This window comes from Heptranchias perlo, chromosome 24, assembly GCF_035084215.1.
Source record: "Heptranchias perlo isolate sHepPer1 chromosome 24, sHepPer1.hap1, whole genome shotgun sequence".
Taxonomy (NCBI): domain Eukaryota; kingdom Metazoa; phylum Chordata; class Chondrichthyes; order Hexanchiformes; family Hexanchidae; genus Heptranchias; species Heptranchias perlo.
Window position 1 is genome coordinate 31246392 of NC_090348.1, and position 22166 is coordinate 31268557.

The 22166-nt window shown below is 40.4% G+C and overlaps 1 protein-coding gene across 4 annotated transcripts in view; it reads right to left on the reverse strand.

Annotated features, from left to right (window-relative positions):
* LOC137341668 (plexin-B2-like) overlaps nucleotides 1-22166 on the reverse strand; it is a 241438-nt gene that overhangs the window by 1060 nt on the left and 218212 nt on the right. For all 4 annotated transcript variants that reach the window (XM_068005021.1, XM_068005020.1, XM_068005019.1 and 1 more), the window contains 15 exons: nucleotides 20926-21062; nucleotides 20239-20339; nucleotides 18859-19088; nucleotides 15915-16093; nucleotides 14823-14889; nucleotides 14573-14719; nucleotides 13437-13593; nucleotides 12751-12851; nucleotides 10493-10577; nucleotides 9504-9655; nucleotides 6310-6470; nucleotides 3516-3663; nucleotides 3216-3280; nucleotides 2167-2242; nucleotides 204-278 (listed from right to left, as the gene is read on the reverse strand). In XM_068005021.1, coding sequence (XP_067861122.1) covers nucleotides 204-278; nucleotides 2167-2242; nucleotides 3216-3280; nucleotides 3516-3663; nucleotides 6310-6470; nucleotides 9504-9655; nucleotides 10493-10577; nucleotides 12751-12851; nucleotides 13437-13593; nucleotides 14573-14719; nucleotides 14823-14889; nucleotides 15915-16093; nucleotides 18859-19088; nucleotides 20239-20339; nucleotides 20926-21062 — 1881 coding nt within the window. The remainder of the gene's footprint in view (nucleotides 1-203; nucleotides 279-2166; nucleotides 2243-3215; nucleotides 3281-3515; nucleotides 3664-6309; nucleotides 6471-9503; nucleotides 9656-10492; nucleotides 10578-12750; nucleotides 12852-13436; nucleotides 13594-14572; nucleotides 14720-14822; nucleotides 14890-15914; nucleotides 16094-18858; nucleotides 19089-20238; nucleotides 20340-20925; nucleotides 21063-22166) is intronic.

Consider the following 22166-nt stretch of genomic DNA (forward strand, 5'->3'; position numbering starts at 1 on the left):
TAATAAATATCAGTCATCTTTCTGTATTCAAAATATTTACAATACAATCTGTAAATTTTGATTCAGTTAAACTATGTTTTTACACTTACCAGCAAAACTAAACTAAAAGGCAGGTGACAAATGTTTAAAAATAACTCAAACTGATATAGGTAACAAGTACGTGCAGTAACTGGAACACTATCATTATTAAAACAAAAACTCACCTCATCATAGTATTTGTTTGTGTATTGGTATAACTGGTGTAGTGCTACCATAGTGTTCAGTTTGTCTGTATGAGCCTGGAAAATAACAAAACTATTAGCAAGCAAAACAAACACATATAAGCTATAGCACTAATGATAACATTGTCCTTTTATAATTTTTGAAGACCCACAACGCAAACTGTGATTGGATGATATCTATAATTCAAACTCAGCCAGTGCATCACCAGCAATGGCTTCTCTTCCCTTCCCTATCACCTCCAGTTCCCAAGGATCTGCACTCTGGCTTCTCCTCCTCCACCTCCATATCTACAAGTTGACCGTAGCAACATCATCTGCAAGCAGTCAGTTTTCACTTTCATTTATATAAAGAAAGACTTTCATTTATATAGCGCCTTTCACAACCTCAGGGCATCTCAAAGCCCTTTACAGTCAATGAAGTACTTCTGAAGTGTAGTCACTGTTGTAATATAGGAAATGCAGCAGCCAATTTGTGCACAGCAAGGTCCCACAAACAGTAATGTGATTATGACCAGGTAATTTGTTTTAGGGATGTTGGTTGAGGGATAAATATTGGCCAGGACACTAAGCTAATAATATCTAGCTCTACCCCTTCACCATTTCTCTCGAATCCCGCAACTGCCTCTGTGCTGTCAGACTGCCTGTCCGATGCCACATTTTGGATGAGTCACAATTTCCTTCAGCTCAACATTGGGAAGACCAAAACCACTGTCTTTAGCTCCTGCCACAAACTGTGCTCCCTTGCCACAAAATCCATCCATCTCCCCACCACTGTCCCATGCTGAATCAGACCCAGTACTCTTGATATCCTGTTTGACCCTGAACTGGAGTTTAAATTTAACATGCTAGCAATCACCAAGTAGGCTTATTTACACCTTCAGATATTGCTGACCTCCTCCCTACCTCAAACCCTCAGCCACTGAAATCCTAATCCATGCAATTGTCACTTTCAAACTCAACTTCAACTTTCTGCCTGTTGTCCAAAACTCTGCTGCATTAAATCCCACTTGCCCATCATCCCCCATCCTCACTGACCTGCACTAGCTGCCGGTCCACCAAAGTATCATATTTAAAATCCTTAGTATTGCCTCTAAATCCCTTCATGTCCTTGCCCCATGCTCTCTGCAATCTCCTCCACTCCTAAATCCTTTCCTAAATGCTTCATTTCTGACTCCAGCCTTCTGTGCATCCCTCTCTCCTTTCACTGCACCACTGGCAGCATAATGATCAGCTAACTCAGTCCTGTTCTTTGGATGTTCCTACCTAAGCTTCTCTGCCATTCTCCCCGCCTTTAAAAACCTCTTTAAACCCATCTCTTTGACCAAACCTTTGGACAACCCACCTAATCGCCCCTTTCCAACTCAATGTCCATTTTCTTTACACTGTGAAGTAGGGACTTCCTTACGTTAGAAGTGCTGTATAAATATAAGTTGTTGTTTATCTGAGGAATCACAGAACAATTGGATGCACCATTCTCTTCATTTTTTTGGGTTGGAATTAAAATTATTCTGGAAAGCGGCACATTTCATGAACTTTAGCTGATATTGAATAGGTGTAATATTTAATCCAGTATGAAAAACACCAATTATGTGAACAGAATTTATTAAGTCTACAGAAAAAAATGGATTATTGAATATCTATTCAAATTAGAATAGAAATAGAATGATTAAATAGAAATCTGTCCCAACATTGAAGAGAGAGGTAATAGGGGAGACTTTTCAGGGTCTGCACCCAGGAGCACTGTCAAAAATATCGGGCAGGTTTCTTTACAGGCGTGTGCTCCGAAACCCCGATTTTTTTTTTACATTTACTCACCAAAGTGATGCAGTGCATCTGGTCGCAGATCCAAGAAAACCTCCCCTAATATTTTCAGCAATTCTGAGTTTGGGGCAATATATTTGAATTACACTTCTCTCAAGATAGATCAAAAATAAATATAACTTACTCTTGAGACCTCAGCTAAGTGTGTGTTCATATCTTGATCACTGACTTGCACCATCTGACGAATACCCTTGTAATAGCTGTTAAAAAGAGGGGGAAAAATTTTCAGAACAACTTGTCAACCTAAACATAAATACAGGGTTCATAGTATAATCCAAATCAGCCTTCCACCTACACACCTGGACTGTCCCACATCAAGGTAAGAATGGGTCAATTTGGAACAGCTATCAAGCTATCAAGGATTCTCTTACATATCATGAAATCCTACATTGGGCAATAATTCGACCATGCGAGATCCTCCCTTGCACTAGAGGGACCCTTGAAACTTCCATGACTCAGCCTATGCTAAGGGATGCCAGTAACATTTCCCTGACCCCCAAAGTGCATAGTTCCCCCCATGCCCTTGACACATTGAGGTTATTGGCACAGTTAATGTATCCACCTCTAAGCACCGCATAACAAAACTGTACACAGGCTTCACAAAATGCATGGACTTTTTTTTTAAAAAAAGGGAAAAATGACTTCAGCATTGTAATAGGAAATAATCACAAGGAAGTAGCCATGAGGGTTTTTACATTTGCTCTACCCAAATATGATAGAAATTTCAGGAGCCAAGCTTTTTTTTTTGAGTTATGCAGGACTACTATTGAAATGGACTTTTAAGTAATATTTATGTCCTGAAATTCTTTGCCATTGGAACATTTTTGTGATTTCCCTATATTTTCTCTCCTTAGTTGGCTTGCAGCATCCAAAGTATGCTCCTTGGCTAGGAAGTTATAACATTCCAGTGGCAAATATCTCAACTAACCCATTAGGGAAAGTAAACTTTGTGAAGTAAAAGAGAGCTCTTCACAGATGAAGAAATTGAATCCAAGTCTCAAATTCTACAGAAATCAGAAGAAGAATTTCAGAAGAGATTTATTTGTTGACAGTCCAGTAAATGAATGGTAGCTACCAAAGTGACTGAACTGAACTTTAAAGAGAAACTGTTTGAAGCTTATACTTATTTTCTTGAAACTTGTCAAATTTATGTGTTTTTTTCCCCCTACTTACTCTTCTACCATTTTCTTGTATGTGGAAATTTCTCTTGCATAAAGTAGCTTGTTGCTTGGAGAGTCCTAAGGAATAGAAATATATATGAACAACTGCAATAAATTTGTTACCACAGTCATAGATCAGTATGGATGTACAAATAAATTTAGAGATGCAGTTTTATGTATTCTAGGATTATGATTATTCTATCAAAAAAAATGGATACTTCACACTACTCAGCACCTCTGAAGTAAAAGCTAGTATCAAAGTTTCTCAGTTGTTAAGATTGTCATTTTTTGCTTTTGAAGTTGTGATACTTACTCTGCTCAACTTGTGTTCGGTCTTCGTACAAGCGTCCATGAAGGTTTGTGCAATCACAGATAAGGACGCATCCACTACTTCATTAACTTTCACATCAAATATGAAATGTGGGTTTTTCAGTATGTTTACCCAGAACCTCAATGGCAAACTGTAGAAAAAATGGGATACCTCTTAACAATAATTACTTGAGAAAAATCAATGGATATTTATAGGAGAAAGACAGCTATGGGAATTTCCACAAATATTGTATATGGTCCTTATTTTTTCTTCCCAATTCAGTTCCATCCTGTGCCTCAGCTAACAGGAAAGCCTCTGCCAATACTGTTTTAGAACAGGCCACTTGTGTGCTTAGCATATTTTCCCACTTGTTCAATATATAATTTCTTTATAAAAGGATGGTCAATGCTGGCCAGACCTTGGAGGACTACAAATTAAGTGCAAGTGTCCCAAAAATAGCTACTGTTAGAAATTTAGGAATTCAATAAGTTATCCATTAGATTAGTTATGATTGCCACATCCATTTACCCACATTAACATTTTCTTACTCCCTATTATACTATTTCGGATGGGACTGGGCAAAGAAGCAATTTAGCTCTTTCAGTGGTGTTTAAGTGGAAGAGGCTGACCAGCTCCTGTTCGACCAGGATTCAATTTGGTATATCCACCTTCAAAGAGAATCATATTAAGTAATCCATATAAATTGGAAAGACCAATATATCCCGCACACTGGGAATCACTGTAAACCTATCCTAGGCTCAACAATGCCCATTGGGAAACAAGTCAAAGTGTACTTAAATTGTGAAACAGACTTGGGGTCATCAGTAAATTAAAGCACCAGGCTACAGATATCTCAAAGATATCAACCACTCCCCCTAAAGTAAAGCCCATTCTCTCAATTGTTCATTTAGCTGTAATAAAGGGACAATTTATTTTGATGGTATAGCTGCCACCTGATGTTCTCAAGCAGATCATCTCACCTACAGGCCATCTAAAATGTAAAGCAAATATAAAGATTGGGGGAACAGTTATTAAAGATAGAAATAGGCTCAGACTTGCCCCAAATAAGAGTGTACTTTGAGACTCCTAAATTAATCAACTCTTCCAAAAACTGGGAGTTATCTTTCACATGATCCTTCACAATGGGCTGGGTGTTGTCTTCATACAAGAAAATCCACTGTTTTAACAGGACTATTTATGGTCTTTCACCACCACAAGCTCCAATATAGGCAGCCAATGGGTCAAAGGTCAGGACAAAGGTAAAGGGGCGTCCTGTCCCATGCCTCTCTCCAGATTGTAGGCCTCATGGAGTAGCTCATCAGCACATGGCTAAGGGCCTGGAGCAAAAGGTTCAAATCCAGTCTATGAATGTACAAGCACAACCACTTGACCCTCCAAAGACTTGGCAACCATCCATTTATCAGACTTCCTCCATATAAAGATGGCACCAATTTTTTTTAAAATCCGAACTAAAAACTTTCCTGTCCACATTTTATACAAGCACATTTTTCTGCAAAACACAGGAATTTCTGTAGACAAGGAGGTCACTGAATTTGATATATCTTAAAATGGCCACTAAATAAAATGTTTAACATACATAGTTACATAGAGTCTACTGCACAGTAACAAGCCATTCGGCTGAACTGGTCTATGAAGGGTGGGAGGAGGCTCCACACAAGCCACATTCTTACCACTCTTTGGGTAAACAACTTTCTCCTGAATTCCCTATTGGATTTATTAGTGACTACCTTATATTTATGACCTCTAGTTTTGGTCTCCCACACAAGTGGAAACATTTTCTCTACGTCCACCCTATCAAACCATTTCATTATCTAAAGACCTCTATCAGTTCACCCCTCAACCTTCTTTTTTCTAGAGAATTCTAAATCAGCAAAACCTATATAGCAAGTGCCAATGGGTGATCTCTCAGATGGTTGAGTCTTGGCAAACTGGGCACAGCGAGCCCTGAGAGGTATAAAATTCTGCTGCCAAGAAATGTTACGCTTCAATCAGAACTTTGATAAATCTACAGATAGAAATAACACATTTGCTCTTTTTTCATTCGGTGACTCCATCAAAATAAAATAAATTAACTTTATAAACCATACTTTCCACAGTGATAAACTTTTTAAACCAGGCTGGTGTCTCCAGGTTACATCAGGCAGTGAATTACCTGCACTTAGTACAGCGAGCACTGAGATTAGATAAATAGGAAAAGTAAAAAATTCCAATCCAGGTATTTCAATTAATTTTGATACTCGCATCAAAACTTTACATAAAATGAGAATGGATGGAAAGTGGTTTGAGGCATTGCAATTCTATGGTATGGTTGGGTACAGTTCATCTGGAGTTGATTGTTTCTATTCAGGCACAACAAAACCAGTTGCAATGCAAAGTTTTTCTTTTTGCTCAACCAAGCACCTTACACGCACAGAATCCCATCACCATCTCATAACATCAAAGACATCGGGGGTAGATTTTCGTCTTTAATCACCTGGGCATTAAGGCTCACCTGGCTGAGTACAGAATGCATGGCGGGGAGGATTGCACGCCAATAAAAGAACCCACCTGAACGTTCCTGCATTTATATTAATGGAAGGAAATTCGGACGGTTCCGTAACAAGTGTGCAATCCTTCTCACCTGATTTTCCTCTCTGCGTTCCACCTAGGCAGTGCCTAATGCCCAGACGGTGAAAGTAAAAATTTACCCCTACAGAAATAGGACTCTCAATGTACACGGACACGCTTTAGTAAAATGATCATAGAGGGTTAGTAATCTGAATTTCAATTTTCCTACCTGTTGGTTTTCCAGATATGAATGGTTTCTTCATCCATTATTTCATACTTGTGTGCTTGCTCATCAAGGAAGTCAAAGAAGTATTTCACAGCCGTTGGAACGATTTGATTCGTACTGAGAACACTTTGGAAGAAATTATCTACAAACTGTTGCAGTGTTCCCTGTTTTAAATCAAACAAATAGGTGTTAAAATCCTTCCCTGATTACAGGAAGTGGTTTTATATAGTGGAAATAAACCACTTTGCATATTCAATTCCTTTGCCGCTACATGCAACAAACTTACAAGCAGCATGATTGGCCACAACATAACTATAGAAGTTTCTGCTTGCGAATATACTCATTACTGCATTCTGTGCTCCTCAATGGCTCAATCAGTAGCTGAGCTATACAGACCAGGAAGGTGACAGGTTTGATCTCTGGTGCGGTCATTTAGCTGGCAACAGTATAGTATGAAGGGTAAAACAGGCTGAGGTACCTGCTCCTGATAGCTACCGAATGGCTCCCTTTTGGAAGAGTGTGTGTTTACATTGTATAAAGTCAGGATTAGCTTGCCTGTAATGATGTACACAGTCAACTAGCATTCCAATAATCACCATCGAGGCTTACATATGCATAATAGCCACTTGGGCAAGGTACCACAAACAAGCAACGCTCATGGAAATTTACCCCTGCAAGGAGTTGATGGCTTCAGGGAAAGAAGGGGAGAAAAAATGGTTCAAGAAAAAAAATTAGTACTTTCTAAGGAGAGGTATGTCAGTGGTTGAAGACTAGAACACTTCCAATTTCAGCAATCATTAAATGCTGTAGACCACTATATTCTGAGAAATTAAATAAACATAACTCAATTGAGAGAGACAGAGATAACTTCTCCGTATTTATTTCCAAGTAAAAATGTTTCAAAACACAGAGTGCAAGTGGAACTTCTCACAGGAAGCAATCAATCAACTCTTTCCAAAAAGGAGCTGGATATATAACTGGGAATTGGATTAGATGTAACAGCAGTTTTAAAAAAAAGAATTCTCGGCATGTGAGCATCATTGGCCCGCATCTATTGCTCATCCCTAGTTGCCATTGAGAAGGTGGTGGTGGGCCTTCTTGAACCACTGTAGTCCATGTGGTGAAAGTGCTCCAACAATGCTGGTCTAAGTATAGCCTGATCTGATTAAATATTCCACAGGACATAAGGGTTCTTGTGCTGCTTGAGCCAAGAGAGAGGGTAATGTCTCTGGAATCCTTGGTATTGTGCTATGTCAATCTTGCCTTTGCACCAATGTGTGTTCAACTATGCTTCTTAGGCTTTTTGTGCTTCTCTTTTTTGGACTGAATAATGCAGGAAACATGTAACCATTCCTTATAGGTGTATTTTTGGCAAACTAAACCAGGCACAAATTTTGCAGGTCACAGCATTGGTCCGTAAATTGCTCTGAGCGGCGAACCAACAATGCTCGCCAATCATTAGCTTTAAATTCACCCACTAAGTTACTGGGTTCTTCTTGGCTGTAACTTGCTTGGAGAATTCAAAAAACAGCAGTGTTCTTTCCCAGACTGTATGAGCGGGGAAAGGATCTCTATGTCCCCTCAACCAATCAGCTTGAAACAAGCCATGCTGCGAGAACCAGGAAGTGAAACTCATTGGACAAAACATGCAGACTAAAACCAGGAAGTGCCTGATAAGGTTAGTAAATGTACTATAAAGTAAGATAGAGAAAGTGAACTAAAGAAAGGGTAAGAGTTAAAATTAAATTTTGTAATTAAATTTTTAAAAAAATGTCCAAAAACTATTAAAATCAGGAGTAATGAGACTCCACATTTTTTAAAGTTAACTTTCAGTGCCAGAGAGGTTGTTTGGCAGTCATCAATACTTACCACGCCGTTAAAAGTTAGTTTAGACCTAAGAAACTCAGCGTACCATTTTTGAGGAGAGATTAGTTAGTTTCCAGCTGGGCAGGAGAGCAAGTTCCTGCTGCTCCATTGATTGTAGCTGGTGAGGTCCCTTTAATGCAAAGCTTTCAGATCACTGGTGAATCAGGAAGAGCAAGTTCTGGATTTCCGCGTTTGACTGTGTACGTGCGGTCGCCGGAACTTGCTCTTCGATTTGCCCATTAATATCAGTGAGCACTTGTAAGTCCACCATTATTTTATGAGCATTTTCCGGCCCATTATGTTTAGACAGCTAGCATTTTATGCAATGACTAGTCAATTACCTGTGGCATTGCATCAAGACCAACTTGCCTCAGTTTCTCATTTGCACACTTTGTATAAAAATGAATTCTACACTTTTTTTTGTTTCTAGAAACAGTTCGCATAGCTGGGGTTGGGAGTGGGGGGGTGGGAAACACAGAAGGTGAAGATTGATTTCTTGAGCTTCATGCAGGGAATAATTGGACCAGTGCAGTTCCCATTTTAAAGTCATACATTTTGCCATTATTTTTATACAATACTTCAATTTTACATTATTATTTATAGCTAAACAGAAAAACAAGCAGCCATTTGGGAAACAGAGAAGTAGAGTTGTTTGGAGCACAGAAGTTTTTCTGAAATGAGGAACTGGGAGCCACAAAACTGGGGCAGTGTGGCAAGTTTACATAATCATATTTATAATAGAAACTGGCTATGAACAAAGGAATTTATAATGGAAAAAGTGAAACGAAAGTGTGATAAAAATGATAACAGGCAGTAAGACTTTCCAGATGCAAAACTTTAAATATATTATGGATTGTGAGCATCAGCAATTGCGAATAGATTGATGTATTTTGCATAGTGTCTAAAGCCTTTGGCAAATGTCAATTATGCTGACTCAATTATGAAGACACTTGGTCTGTTTTGACAGAGATTCAGTAGAATCAGCAGCTTGAGATGTATGCAAATTAAATTTCTTGGCCTCCAAGTCACCATAAGTGCCAATGTAGCCCACAAAGTCAAGGGCTTAGACACCTCTGGTTTATGGCACCATCTAAGTCTCTCAGCGGTGGACAATATTGTACTTAGAATAATTTCCAATCTAACAACCTGCAGTGCCTAGTTTGCAACACTGCAGAAAAGGTAGAGTGTGGCAAAGTTAGCAAGTTTTTGTTACATAAAGGCTCACCTTCCTGGTTGGTAGCTTCAATCAGAGCAACAGAAACTAATACTTTTGATGAACTCTATCCATTTTGTTCAGTAAATAGCTATTAAAAATGCACATAAAATCTCACCTTTACAGACAATAGCCTTGTCAAATATATTTCTGTGATAGCTTTGGTCCTTTCTTTTTCTTTCATGCTGCCTCGCTTTGATTTACTTTCATCTACTTCATCTGCTGGCCGCACTAAATGCCACCTTCTATCTTCTTCTAATAGTCCACTTCCTGGAAAGACCAAATTGGGCGAAAAAAATCTTACTAAAACACATTCACAAGCTCCCTGCTTTAATGTCTTCCAAAACAACTATACATTGAGAGATGCATTCCGAAAATAAGGGGGTGAAATGTGTCTTGGGCAATAGCGCAAAACGGGCGACATTGCCCATTTTACACTCCGCTCAATTTTCTTTTCTACTGAAGTCAATGGAATAGAAAATCAGGCAGAGTGTAAAACGGGTTGCCAATGCGATAGCGCATGTTTTGTGCTAGCACCAACGTGCAAGGGAAGTCCCATGGAACTGGACAATAGAGGGGAGGTGGAGGAGCGTGCTTTGATCTGCCATATTAAACCATGTGGAAATGTCGGGGAGGGTAACACACCACACTCAGTCACAGAGGATGTCATTTGTGACTTCGGCCAGGGCAGTTGGTGTTTTGGTGTTTTTTTTTGAAGGTCAGAAACTAACTGGAGGGATTTTGGGAGAGAAGGGCATGGAAATGGGAAGCAATGACAGAATCAAGAATCTGAGCTAGGATTGTTTGGCAATGAGTGTCAAAATAAGAGTGTTCCATTTCCAGCACTTGCATCCATCACCTCAAACTAAAAATGGCATCACAAGTTGCTCTCAGATACACAAAGAAAAAAGTCAAAATGACATTGGACTTTTAATCTTTGGTAGGATAAATCTGTAGGAAAACCTAACTCAACGTTCTCTTTCTTCTTTAGAAAGCCTCACATCGAATTGTAATTTCTGATCTGACTCCTGTTTCAGTGTGCAGCTGTTAGTCAACATAACATTGTACTTTCTAATTGCTTATGCAGAGTGATAAATTCCTACTGACTTTCTCCGTGAATAATCTGCTGATGGTCATCAGGTTGCTGAGCATGTGAAGACCTCACTAAAATGAGTGTGGAGAAATCCCGTACCTGCAAGGACAACAGCAGAATTCTCAGTTCGTGTTACAATTTCAAAATTTTTTTTTGCTTATGTTGTTACAATAAATATCCAAAGTAAATAATTAAAAAATAACCTAAATCATTTAAGAAACCTAGGCAAAAAGACAAGTCTCATCGCACAAGACACCAACAGGTTGAAAACAGGTCAAACAAAAAGAAGCAATTAGACATGGGGGATAGGATAAAAGGAAAGGGAGTACACAAAAATGTCCCACAAATACTTTGCCTTAAGTCAATGCTGTGAGTTTACACCTCCACTGTCGATTTTCTTTTTTTTTTTAACGGATCTGGGATGGGCAGTGGTACCTGGGGACATGCTTCACCTTGTTCCAGTCTCATGCAACACCCTCCCATTAACCGGTGCCAGAGCCCACACCAGAGCGTACACGCGCCCATATATGGCTGGGTGTGTACACAATGAGGTGCAAATCAGGGAATTAAGTCCTTGAATGCTTCCCTCCATAATTTGCATCCTTTGAACGCTGGACACAAGGGTTGCCGGTATCCAGTATTCTTGCATGGGCTAAAGAAGCTGCGAATGGCTTAGGAGTTCTGCTGCAGTGAAACTTCATCCCTACTTTGGCAGAACTCCCTGGCAAAGGCTGGGGAAGCCCACCTCTTGCATTTAAATGACCCGAAGGCTGAAGTGTCCTGGGGTGGGGGGTGGGAGAGAAAGAGAAAGAGTGTGCGATGGGGATTTACAGAAAGTCTAGGCCAATACATTCATCACCACCCAGAAATAGAGGCTGCTGAAAATTACTGTGGATTGTGTCACACATCTGTCAAAATCAGCTACTACTGATTAGGCTCAGGCTTTAATTGATGGCACACTAAGTCAAAGACTGGTGCACAATGTAGGGGTTAAAGAAAGCAGTAAAATGAATAGATTAGAAAAGCACAAGTTCAGTTTCTTCTTTAATTTAATAGAAGGTACTGGCACCATGTGTTGCAGCTCCTCCAGCTGACTGTGAAATAACTATTATTTCCAATTTGTCAGGCACAGCAGCACTCCTCAGTTCTGGTTAATGATGTGGTGGAGAGCAGTGAAGTATCTGAAGACTGCCAGAGAGCTGAGGCCATACTCCAGACTGTTCATTAGGGATGGAGAAACAAGCTGCGACATGTACAATCCAAGCTGATCAACAGTTCAGAATTTGCACAGGGACAGGCAACCCACAGAGTCTGGGCTGTAGGTATTCAGCAGTAGTTTTGCCCTACGGGTTGAATTCACTTTGCTACACAAAGAAAATGTGAATGAAGGTAGGATGACAACTTATGCCTTTGTGCTAGTCACGTCCTACAGCTTCAAACAGATCAATCTCACCCTGCAGACTGAACTTAGATTTATTAAAAATAGCTTGACTTATGTCATTATTTGAAAATGGGTTTGAAAAATGGTGATTTTAGATTTTGAAGACATGGCATATATAATGGCTAAACTGTAGCAACAAAGTGAGAGCAATATATGTGTTTCAGCACTAATCATTGCTCCCTCCTGAGTGTTTCACAGACTGCAAAAATTGTTTCAATGAATGTACTTTTTTGTGTTCTTCTTTATACTGTTAACATATATCCTACAAAACATCACAAGTTTGCTAAAGTTTAAAAAATCATTATGACATGAATTTTAAATTATAATAAGAGTACTGAGAGTTGGTATTACTAGTATTGTAGACCCTGCAAAAGGATTCACTTGACTTCAAGGCCTTCCCAATTTGTTGAGCTTGAGCTCAGACGTTTATTGCTGCTGCTTGAGGAGTAATGGGATCAAAAAGTAGTTAATGAAATCTCTCTTTGTCTAAACACTTAATGAAATGTTGCAACCTGTACTCAAAAGTGTCATTAGTGCAAAAACAATGAATGTGAAAAAATGATGCACGATTGTTACATTATTGTCCCTCCACAAAGAAAGACAGCTCCCTCTTCAAAGTTCAGTTTTCAAGGTTGAAATGTAGTCATAATAGGTTTAATAGTCAAAGACTGGGTAAAGTAGATTTGACAGCTAGGTAAATTTTGTATGTGTATTTATATACATATAAACTAATAATATTTGATCAAAAATATTTTTAAAATTCTCACATTCTGCAACACAGAAATGTTATCAATGTGTTTTGTACAGAAAACAAAGGCATACAATACTCACATTATAGTGTTTTAATGTGTTTAAACGTTTCCATTTTCTTTCGCGCTCTGAAGTGACATCCAGATCTGAAAGGATTTGACCAGTAGAGCCTGGACGCCATTCTGGGGAGAAGCAGAAGAAAAAAAATTAACACTTTCTACTGTCTACTGAAACAAACTGCCCCCCACAAACATTATGGTTTCAGTGTTAACGGGAAGGCAGGAAAGGGTGCGGGGGCCCAGTAATGGACGTTGAACCCAGTAAGGCCGGGGACATGGAAGCCCTGCCGATCTTAGGGGCAGGACCTCATTTAAATAAAACTATATAGAGTTCCACCTGACACCCGGCCAGCGGATGGGACTGGGCATCTGGCAGCAGGAGGCGTCAGCCGGGGACCCGTGTGAACGGTCCCCGGCAGTCAGTACGGGGTGGAAGGGCAAGCCTGTGGAAGGATGGGGAGATTGGGGGGGGGGGGGGGGGGGGGGGGAGGCGGGTAAACGCTGTGGGAAGGGATCGGGAGGAGGGGTGCGGGCGGGGAGGGAAAGACAAAGCTGTGGGAAGGGATCGAGAGGTGGTGAAGGCTTTGGGATGGGATCTGGAGGGTGGTGGAAGCTGTTGGCAGGGATCGGGAGGAGGGGGGGGGGGCGGGAAGAGAAAGCTGTGGGGGAGAACAGTTAATGTAGTTAATTAATAAATAATTGACTCACCAAGAACAACGCTATCTAGCTTAGGCCTTTGTGAAAAAGGAATATTTCTGTACACTTGGTCAAGAATTTTCTCTTTGACTTGGGTTATACTGTCACAGTTCAGGACCTTTACTGGCATAGATTCTCCAGCCTCCCCTTGAACAATTACATTCAAAGTCTGACAAGAGACGAGAAAAACAAAGACATATAAACAAACATTACCACAAAGCTGCATAACCTGCTTTTAGCACAGACGCTCTTTGTTATTAGATTTTTGGTTTAGAAACTTAGCACTTGAGTTCTCTATGACCAAGCTGGTTACAGTTCCAAATATTGCAACCATATGGGCACAAAGTTCAGCTTCCGTTTAGATCCAATCCTGAAATTAGTTTGTAACTCCAAGGAATCTGGAAGGAGTTTGGTGCTCTTCCCACTTGACACTGCAATTGTATTCAACACTTCAATAAGCCCTTAGATTGATATTCAGATTCCGCAAGTAACTGTTAGAATATAATCCTTCTTAAACTGGCTTTGATCCTCTTTTAGCCCCTGTCTATTTCTTAATGGACGTGTCTTTCCTGCCCCAACTTCATTATTGATTGGTTTGATCTTTCTGTTCTTGTGTGGACATCAAAATTAATGAATACTTGGATAAAATCTTGAGTTTTTAAAACAAACTGCAAAATAAAAACTTTAAACGAGAACTGAACCTGCAATGTCCTATTAATTCCAGTCAATTATTTTCTAGGTTATTAATGAGTTGCATATATTTTAAGATGTTGACAGGAGGGCAAAATGCTGCATTCAAACTCCTTCCATAGATCCTAACCATCCTCGACTGACTGAAATTGTTTTTGCTTTAACAGTCAGGGTACCTCCAAGTTTTAAATTAATTTTTTGCTTCTGCGACTGGTTCAGTAAGTTTATCCAGAAAATACTGAGCTATACAGACACAGAAGTTCCCAGGTTTGATCCCATGTCGCTGCTGAGTTGGCATCTCTTAACTGGGGTGGTGGTAGAGGATTAGACCTGCCTACAGCACCACACCCCAGCAAGCACTAGTCAGGAAAGGGGGAAAAGAGAAAAAGGCTTTTTCCCTCCCCTTTATAAAACAGTGACAATCATTTTAATAAATCGGTGTGGGATTGCGGACTTACCAGTGTGAGATATTCCACATCCTCTCCCAAGAGTCCTGTGTCGTTTAGTGTGTACTTTGCCTTTTTCAGTTCTGCATCGACTGGTCCTTTCTCTACCTGGTGCTTAAGCCCTTTGAATAGTCGGTACAGTGGTTCACCAGCAGAATCCTGAAGTTTACAGGTGGGAAAAAAAAAACCTTCAGATATTTGGGACAATATTAACATGTAGTCAGAATGGGGTGTAAACAATCATTTGGAGATTTGGAGTTACCTTCAGAAACTGGTATAGGCAGATAGACATCCAGTTGGAAAGCATTCGCTCCACGACAGTTTCAGATCTAACAGAAAAGAATGACAAAGTTCACATTTCATCCCAAAACCAATTTAGTTTACCCTTTATGTGCTCTATTGTGTTCAATCTTACCATCTTAATCCATCAATTGACTGTGATAAATTACTGTGAAACAAATTTATATAAATTCTAATAAAAAGCAGAAGACTGCACACGCTGGAAATCTGAAACAAAAAAGAAAACACCAGAAATGCACAACAGGTCAGTCAGCATCTGTGGAGAGAAAAATGAAAGAGAACCAAACATTTAATAGAATCAGTAAAAAGAGGGGGGGGGGGGAAAGAGAAAGAAGGGGGAAAACACAAAACAAAAAGCTACTCCAAGAGGAAGTTAGTCGGCGAATGACCTGTAACCTGCTTAAAAGAAAAGCAGCAGATTGTTAGATGATGTAAGATCATCTCAGTCAGTCAGTCACAGATGCATTAAAGAAACAAAAAGGAAGATATGAATGGCTAATAGGTTCATCCAAGGAAAAAGGCGAAAAAATGGGACAAATTGGAAACATGGAAAGCCTGCAGATCAGGTCTGAAGTTAAAATAGAAAATGCTGGCAACACAGTGGGTGCACCAGTCTTGTAAAAAGAAAAAGGCCAATCTCAAATGTTGAAGACCCCTTACTAGCACTGTATTCTAGCTGCGGAGGAGCAAAGGGACTTAGGTGTACATGTATGAAAATTACTAAAAGCTCGTGCACAGGTACAAAAAGTAATTAAAAAGGTTAATGAAATGTTGGCCTTTATGTCAAGGGGATTGAAATTCAGAAGGTGAGGAAGTGATGCTTCAGTTGTACAGTGCCTTGGTCAGATCCCATCAGGAGTACTGCATTCAGTTTTGAGCACCGTACCTCAGGAAAGATATATTGGCCTTAGAAGGGATAAAGTGCAGATTCACCAGAATGATACCATGGCTCAAAGGGTTAAATTATGAGAACAGGTTGCATAATTTTAGCAAATCAGTTATAGTTTTACAATAATAAAAATGTTTTGATATTGAAGTGCAACCCTTCACGTACCTTCGGAGCATGAGCTTTGGGTTTTTAGCAACATATTGTTCCATGAGCTCCAATAGCAGTGTCCTCATGATATCGTTGTAATATTCAAGCTTTCCATGCAGAGCAATAGTCAGCAAAGATGCAAAGTAAACTTTCTCTCTTGCAGAGAAATCTTTCTGATTCTCAAGTGTGTGGATAAACTATTCAAAAAAAGTGAAATTTGGGTTTCATTAATACTAGTAAGAAATGAAATTAAGAATGTAAGGTGCAAGCCCCCAGAAACTAGATTCTGGTTTCCCCGCTGGGGCAGGTTTCAGATTTCACCAATCTTCAATGTGTCTGGGGCAGAAGGAAAAGCCAGCCCATGATGGGAGAAAGGAGATACCTTTCATACCATTTAGGCGTACCTTCTGGTGGGCCAGCAAATAACTGGCATAGCTGATGTCTGAATTGGACAATTTCATACTCGTGAGCAAGGAAATCAGTGTGGATATGTAGGAGGCAATACAATTAAACATTGGAACTGAAGCAATAGGAAACTATACCAACAGTGCACACTGAACTGCATCACTGGATAACTGCACCAATTCCAATGGATCAAACACCCACATTAAAATTGAATAAAAATAACTCATTAAAAAACTAAATAATGCACAATGAAAATATTGCACTCTGCTAATTAATTGCAGATTTTTAGCTCTTCCTTGTCTGGTTAAAAGGAAGTCAATTGCTCCTCACCCTCTTAAATTTGATCCCCTCCTCTTCTGAAGATGTCAGGACTCATTTATCCTCCCCCTACTCCTGGGTGCCAATCAGGTGGAGCATATCTAATGTGCACCCTGCCTGATCTGAACCTGTCATATTTATGGGTTAGATCATCACCCTAGGCCATATGTTCTCCAGGTTTAGGACCACGCATTGATAGGGAACCAGGGGTGGAAAGTCAACCACTGCGGCAGGCCTCAGAGGCTGCAACAATGGTAACAGCCATTTAAACCTCCAGGTTTGAAGATGTACGGAGGCCTACAAAAATAAAAGGCACTTACTGTTTTAAGTCCTCAATTGTCTTTGCTGCCCATCCCTCTCAGTTTCTTAAATCTATGCAAATTCTGGGCACCCTTCCTAATGGGTGTGCAGACAGAAAGATAAAACGAGACAGTGTTACGTCTCTCCTATCCTATTTGCATGATTGCGCCTGTTGTAGGAGCAAGCACTCCTACACAGGAAATGCCCAGGATTCCCACAGTAACACAAAGGGCGTGGAGACCTGCTGTCATTGGTCTCCGCCCCTTTTTGCCCTGCTTTGCACCTGCGAACTGAGCATTCCCCAGGTGAAAATCTCCCATTGGCTCCCTAGCCTAAATTCAAATCCGGTCCAGAGGTGAAAAACAGAGCAACAACCTCCTGCACCACCCAGTTTCCCCACCCCCTCTTTATGTTATTGAGGTAAAAAATAAGTTATGATGAGTGTTTTAACTTCAAGATATGGGGGTAGATTTGAACTTAGGCTACCCGGCGTAAATGGGGTGGTAACGGCCCAAAATGGCTTACCACCTCGTTTACAAAAGGGACTTCCATTGGGTGGCCAGAGCTCCTGCTTGTTTCAGGCGGTAAGCCCTTTTAATATGCAAATCAAGGTCCTATGACGTACATAGGATTCCGACTGCAAAATTCTGACAGATAAATGGGCAGTTAAAAAAGCAGATGGGATCCTGGGCTTCATTAATAGAGGCATAGAGTACAAAAGCATGGAAGTTATGCTAAGCCTTTATCAAACACTGGTTAGGCCTCAGCTGGAGTATAGTGTTCAATTCTGGGCACCACACTTCAGGAAGGATGTCAAGACCTTAGAGAGGGTACAGAAGAGATTTATTGGAATGGTGCCAGTGATGATGGACTTCAGTTATGTGGAGAGACGGGAGAAGCTGAGGTTATTCTCCTTCGAACAGAGAAGGTTAAGGGGAGATTTGATAGAGATCTTCAAAATCATGAATGGTTTTGACAGAGTAAATAAGGAGAAACTGTTTTTAATGGCAGAAGGGTTGGTAACCAGAGGACACAAATTTAAGGTGACTGACAAAAGAGCCAGAGGCAACATGAGGAAGCATTTTTTTTTTTAACACAGCGAGTTGTAATGATCTGGAATGCACTGCCTGAAAGGGTGGTGGAAGCAGATTCAATAATAACTTTCAAAGGAGAAGTGGATAAATATTTGAAGAGAAAAAAATTACAAGGCTATGTGAAAAGAGCAGATGAGTGGGACTAATTGGATAGCTCTTTCAAGAAGCCAGCACAGGCATGACGGGCCGAATGGCCTCCTCTTGTGCTGTACCTACTATGACACTGTAGCAGAAGAGGCACCAAAAAAGTACATTTAAAATTATTTTTGTAGGGCCCAGAGAAGTACTCCTCCTAGCTCCAAAAGAATAATGTGGTCCATTGCCACCCTGGAACCCCCCACCCCCACCACCCCACCCCGGATCTACCCCACTGCTGGCCAGGTTGGCCTCCAGGCCGCCCGATACTGCACCTGCCCAAAGCCGGCGAGCTGCAGCCAGGGCATCCATTTGGTGCCTGCAGCTCACGGATGGCATGTTAGTGAGACCCTCCCCTCAAAATGGAGTGGGCCTCCCACTGGCAGAGTCTGGTGGCCAGCTGGCATGTTCCACTGATCAACCAGCCGATAGTTAAAATCTATCCCATGGTTTCTGATCAACATTAAAAAGGAGTAACAGAGTCCCCTGGTTTTGAAATAAAGAGTATGATGACAGAAATTAGTGAAAATCCAAAGAGTTTGTTGTTGAGGGGGCATATTGGTTGTCGTTAAAACAGTAACCAAAAATAATTTTACTTAAAAAGCATCTCTGTAACCTTACACTACACTGCTCACCTGAAGTAAGTATTATGCATTGATCTTACAATCCAACTCACAAAATTAATTGACTTTAGCTCAAATGAAACTTACATGAATCAAGAAAGATTTGCTGTTGAGCAAATTTGAAAACTGGTTAAGAGCTATTTCTACTGTCTGTCGTCTTGCTTCGGGAATGTCCAGTTTGCCAGTTATCATGACATCGTTTTCTCCATCCTTCGATGGTAAGAAAAAGACGCGGTCAGTGTAGGTTTTATAATCCAGAAACGGAATGCCCACATCATTGAGATCATTTGAGTGATCCTCCATTTCAGTCACCAGATCTGAAAAAAATAATTTAAAGTTTTAAAAAAAAATAAAATAGCAGCAGGTTGTCTAATTTATTTCAAGTAAATCCTTGAATATTGGTTTCTCATATGTTATTTGCTATAGATAGCAACATCATGGGGGTCACCATTGAACAGAAACTTAACTGGACCAGCCACACAAATACTGTGGCTACAAGAGCAGGTCAGAGGATGGGTATTCTGCAGTGAGTGGCTCAGCTCCTGACTCCCCAAAGCCTTTCCACCATCTACAAGGCACAAGTCAGGAGTGTGATGGAATACTTGCCTGGATGAGTGCAGCTCCAACAACACTCAAGAAGCTCAGCACCATCCAGGACAAAACAGCCCTCTTGATTGGCACCCCATCCACCACTTAAAACACTCACTCCCTCCGCCACTGGCGCACCATGGCTGCAGTGTGTACTATCTACAAGATGCGCTGCAGCTACTCGCCAAGGCTTCTTCGACAGCATCTCCCAAACCCGCGACCTCTACCACCTGGAAGAACAAGGGCAGCAGGTACACGGGAACATCACCACCTGCACATTCCCCTCCAAGTCACACACTATCCCGACTTGGAAATATATCGCCGTTCCTTCATCGTCGCTGGGTCAAAATCCTGGAACTCCCTACCTAACAGCACTGTGGGAGAACCTTCACCACACAGACTGCAGCGGTTTAAGGCAGCGGCTCACCACCACCTTCGAGGGCAATTAAGGATGGGCAATAAATGCTGGCCTTGCCAGCGACGCCCACATCCCATGAATGAATTAAAGAAAAGATAAACTTCACATGAAAAGCAGCACCTCCACAGACCAGTGTTGATAAACACTGATAAAAGATATCCTCGCGAGCGAATATACATGAAAAGAATGGGGAAGTCATTTACCTTTCTTCATTCACTGGTTGTGTGCTTTGAAAATGTTAAATGTATGAATTAATTTACAGCCCACAGGGTCAGCTGTCTGGAATGATCTATTTTCAGTACTGAAGGTACTTGAACACTGTTAATGGTGTGATATGGACTGGCTGGAGTTTATTTTATAATTGATTGATTTTAATCACACTGCTCAGATAATTATCTTGACCTGCTTACATAATTCAGCACTTTGCAATAATCAATAGGAGTCAGGGAGGGCATTTTTACCAGTGAACTCTTTCTTGCATCGATCTCTCACACTTTCCTCGAGACTCTCCAGTTGCAGCTGGATCTTTTTGTACTCTCGTTCTGCTTGCTGGCTCTTGCGCCTGAAATGAAAATAATTGTGCTTGTTCAAAACTGTAATTTTCACCTTTGTAAAAACAGGTTTCTTGTAAAGTTAAGATTTGATATTATTTACTCTGATGCTGGTGAGCTAAGGATGAGAAGGCTGATATGACACAAAAGGCAGTAACAGATAATCTGAAGATATATGGGATCATGTGACCATTACCATAGAATAACAAGTTTTTTCAACAGTGGAAATAAACTACATATTACATTGGATTTTCACTTGTTCCATTCTGCAGCAATTATACTTCTCGTATAAACTAAGAAATGAAATTAACAGCAACTTTTGCAGCATTTTTCCTGGCTATTAATTACTTTCATACAAAAAAAAACTTGACAATACTGTGAACCAATGAGAGACAATTTGGTTTGTAACTCAATCGATGTACAACTGGTGTACACAATTAACTAATACATCAGAGGCTGGACCCCATTCCGTGTTGCTGCATGCCTTTGAAATGAGATAAGATAGGTCAACCTATTATAGCCAACTGCAGGTTAAGAATCAAACCCCAGGCCTAGCCTGCTGCTGTATTTTAATAGACCAGAAAATAGTCAATGTACCTGTAGCAGTAAATGGAGACACCGATAATCAACAACATTGGAATCAGTACAAGTGGCAAAATAACACCTAGAGGCAGCTGTGCGGGAGTGTCATATTTTACTTTTCCCAGCAAGTATTCACGGTATCCCATTTTAACCTGGCAAGAAAAAAGCAGTTTCCAGAGAGTATTAATACTATATTGCATTTAACCTAGGTAGCAACAGGATAGAAAATGTTTTAGTTAGTGTTTCTTTGAAGGGCATGAATAGTAATCAAATTACTTCCATTACTGCTTCACAGGTGCAAAATAAAACCAAACAATAATTTTTGAGTCAGGTTTAAAATTCCAGTCACAAGATTCTGGTCCATAGAAAGAGGGGATGGGGAAAAAAGCGGGTTGTTTTCTGAGGAGGGCAGCAAGCTAGAGTTCGATACTGCAGATAAAACAATAGAAATTTACAGCACAAAAGGATGCCAATCTTTGCATTATCTGTGCTAGTTCTTTGCAAGGGCAATCCAAAAATAATCCCACTGCCTTGCTTTCTTCTCATAGGCAGGTGTCTTCCTCTGCGTCAAATATTTATCCACTTTTCCCTTAAACAGTTTCTACCTCACATAAGCCCTGTTCTATGCTCCAACAACTCTTTAAATAAAGAAATTCTCCTACCCTCTCTTCTCATTCCCTTAATGTCAATGTTGAATTGATAATCCTCCTCACTAACTCACCAATCAGAGGAAATAATCTTTCTCCAGTTACCTATCAAAAACTTACATAATTTTAAATACTTCTACTAATTCTCCTCTTAACCTTCTCTGCTTCAGTGGAAATAGTCCTGTGAGTATGGATGAATATTTTGAAGTTGCGTTTGATTGTACATGGCAAGTACAAGAAGCAGGCATGATGGGCTAAGTAGTCTATTCTGATTTCACAATTTTAGCCAAGGTATATATGCAAAGAACACTCTGGAACTGAATATTTGGCCCAGTGAAATTGGCCTTCTTATAAAATGCACCCATTTAAATTTTGTGTTGCTGTTTCCAGCCGGAACTACAGGCTTTGCACTGTAGTAGTTGGCCAGCATTACATTCCGCTGACCTCCCCCACCTAGTGATTGCCCAAGCTACATCGATACTGGTCGGATGCTTGCCAAGAGCATACAAATTGCCTGACCCAAGAAACAATACAGGCTATAGGTACTGCGGTGGAGCAAGATCGTGGATTTTCGGGCCCTTACAACTTATTAAGCTTGATTATTATATA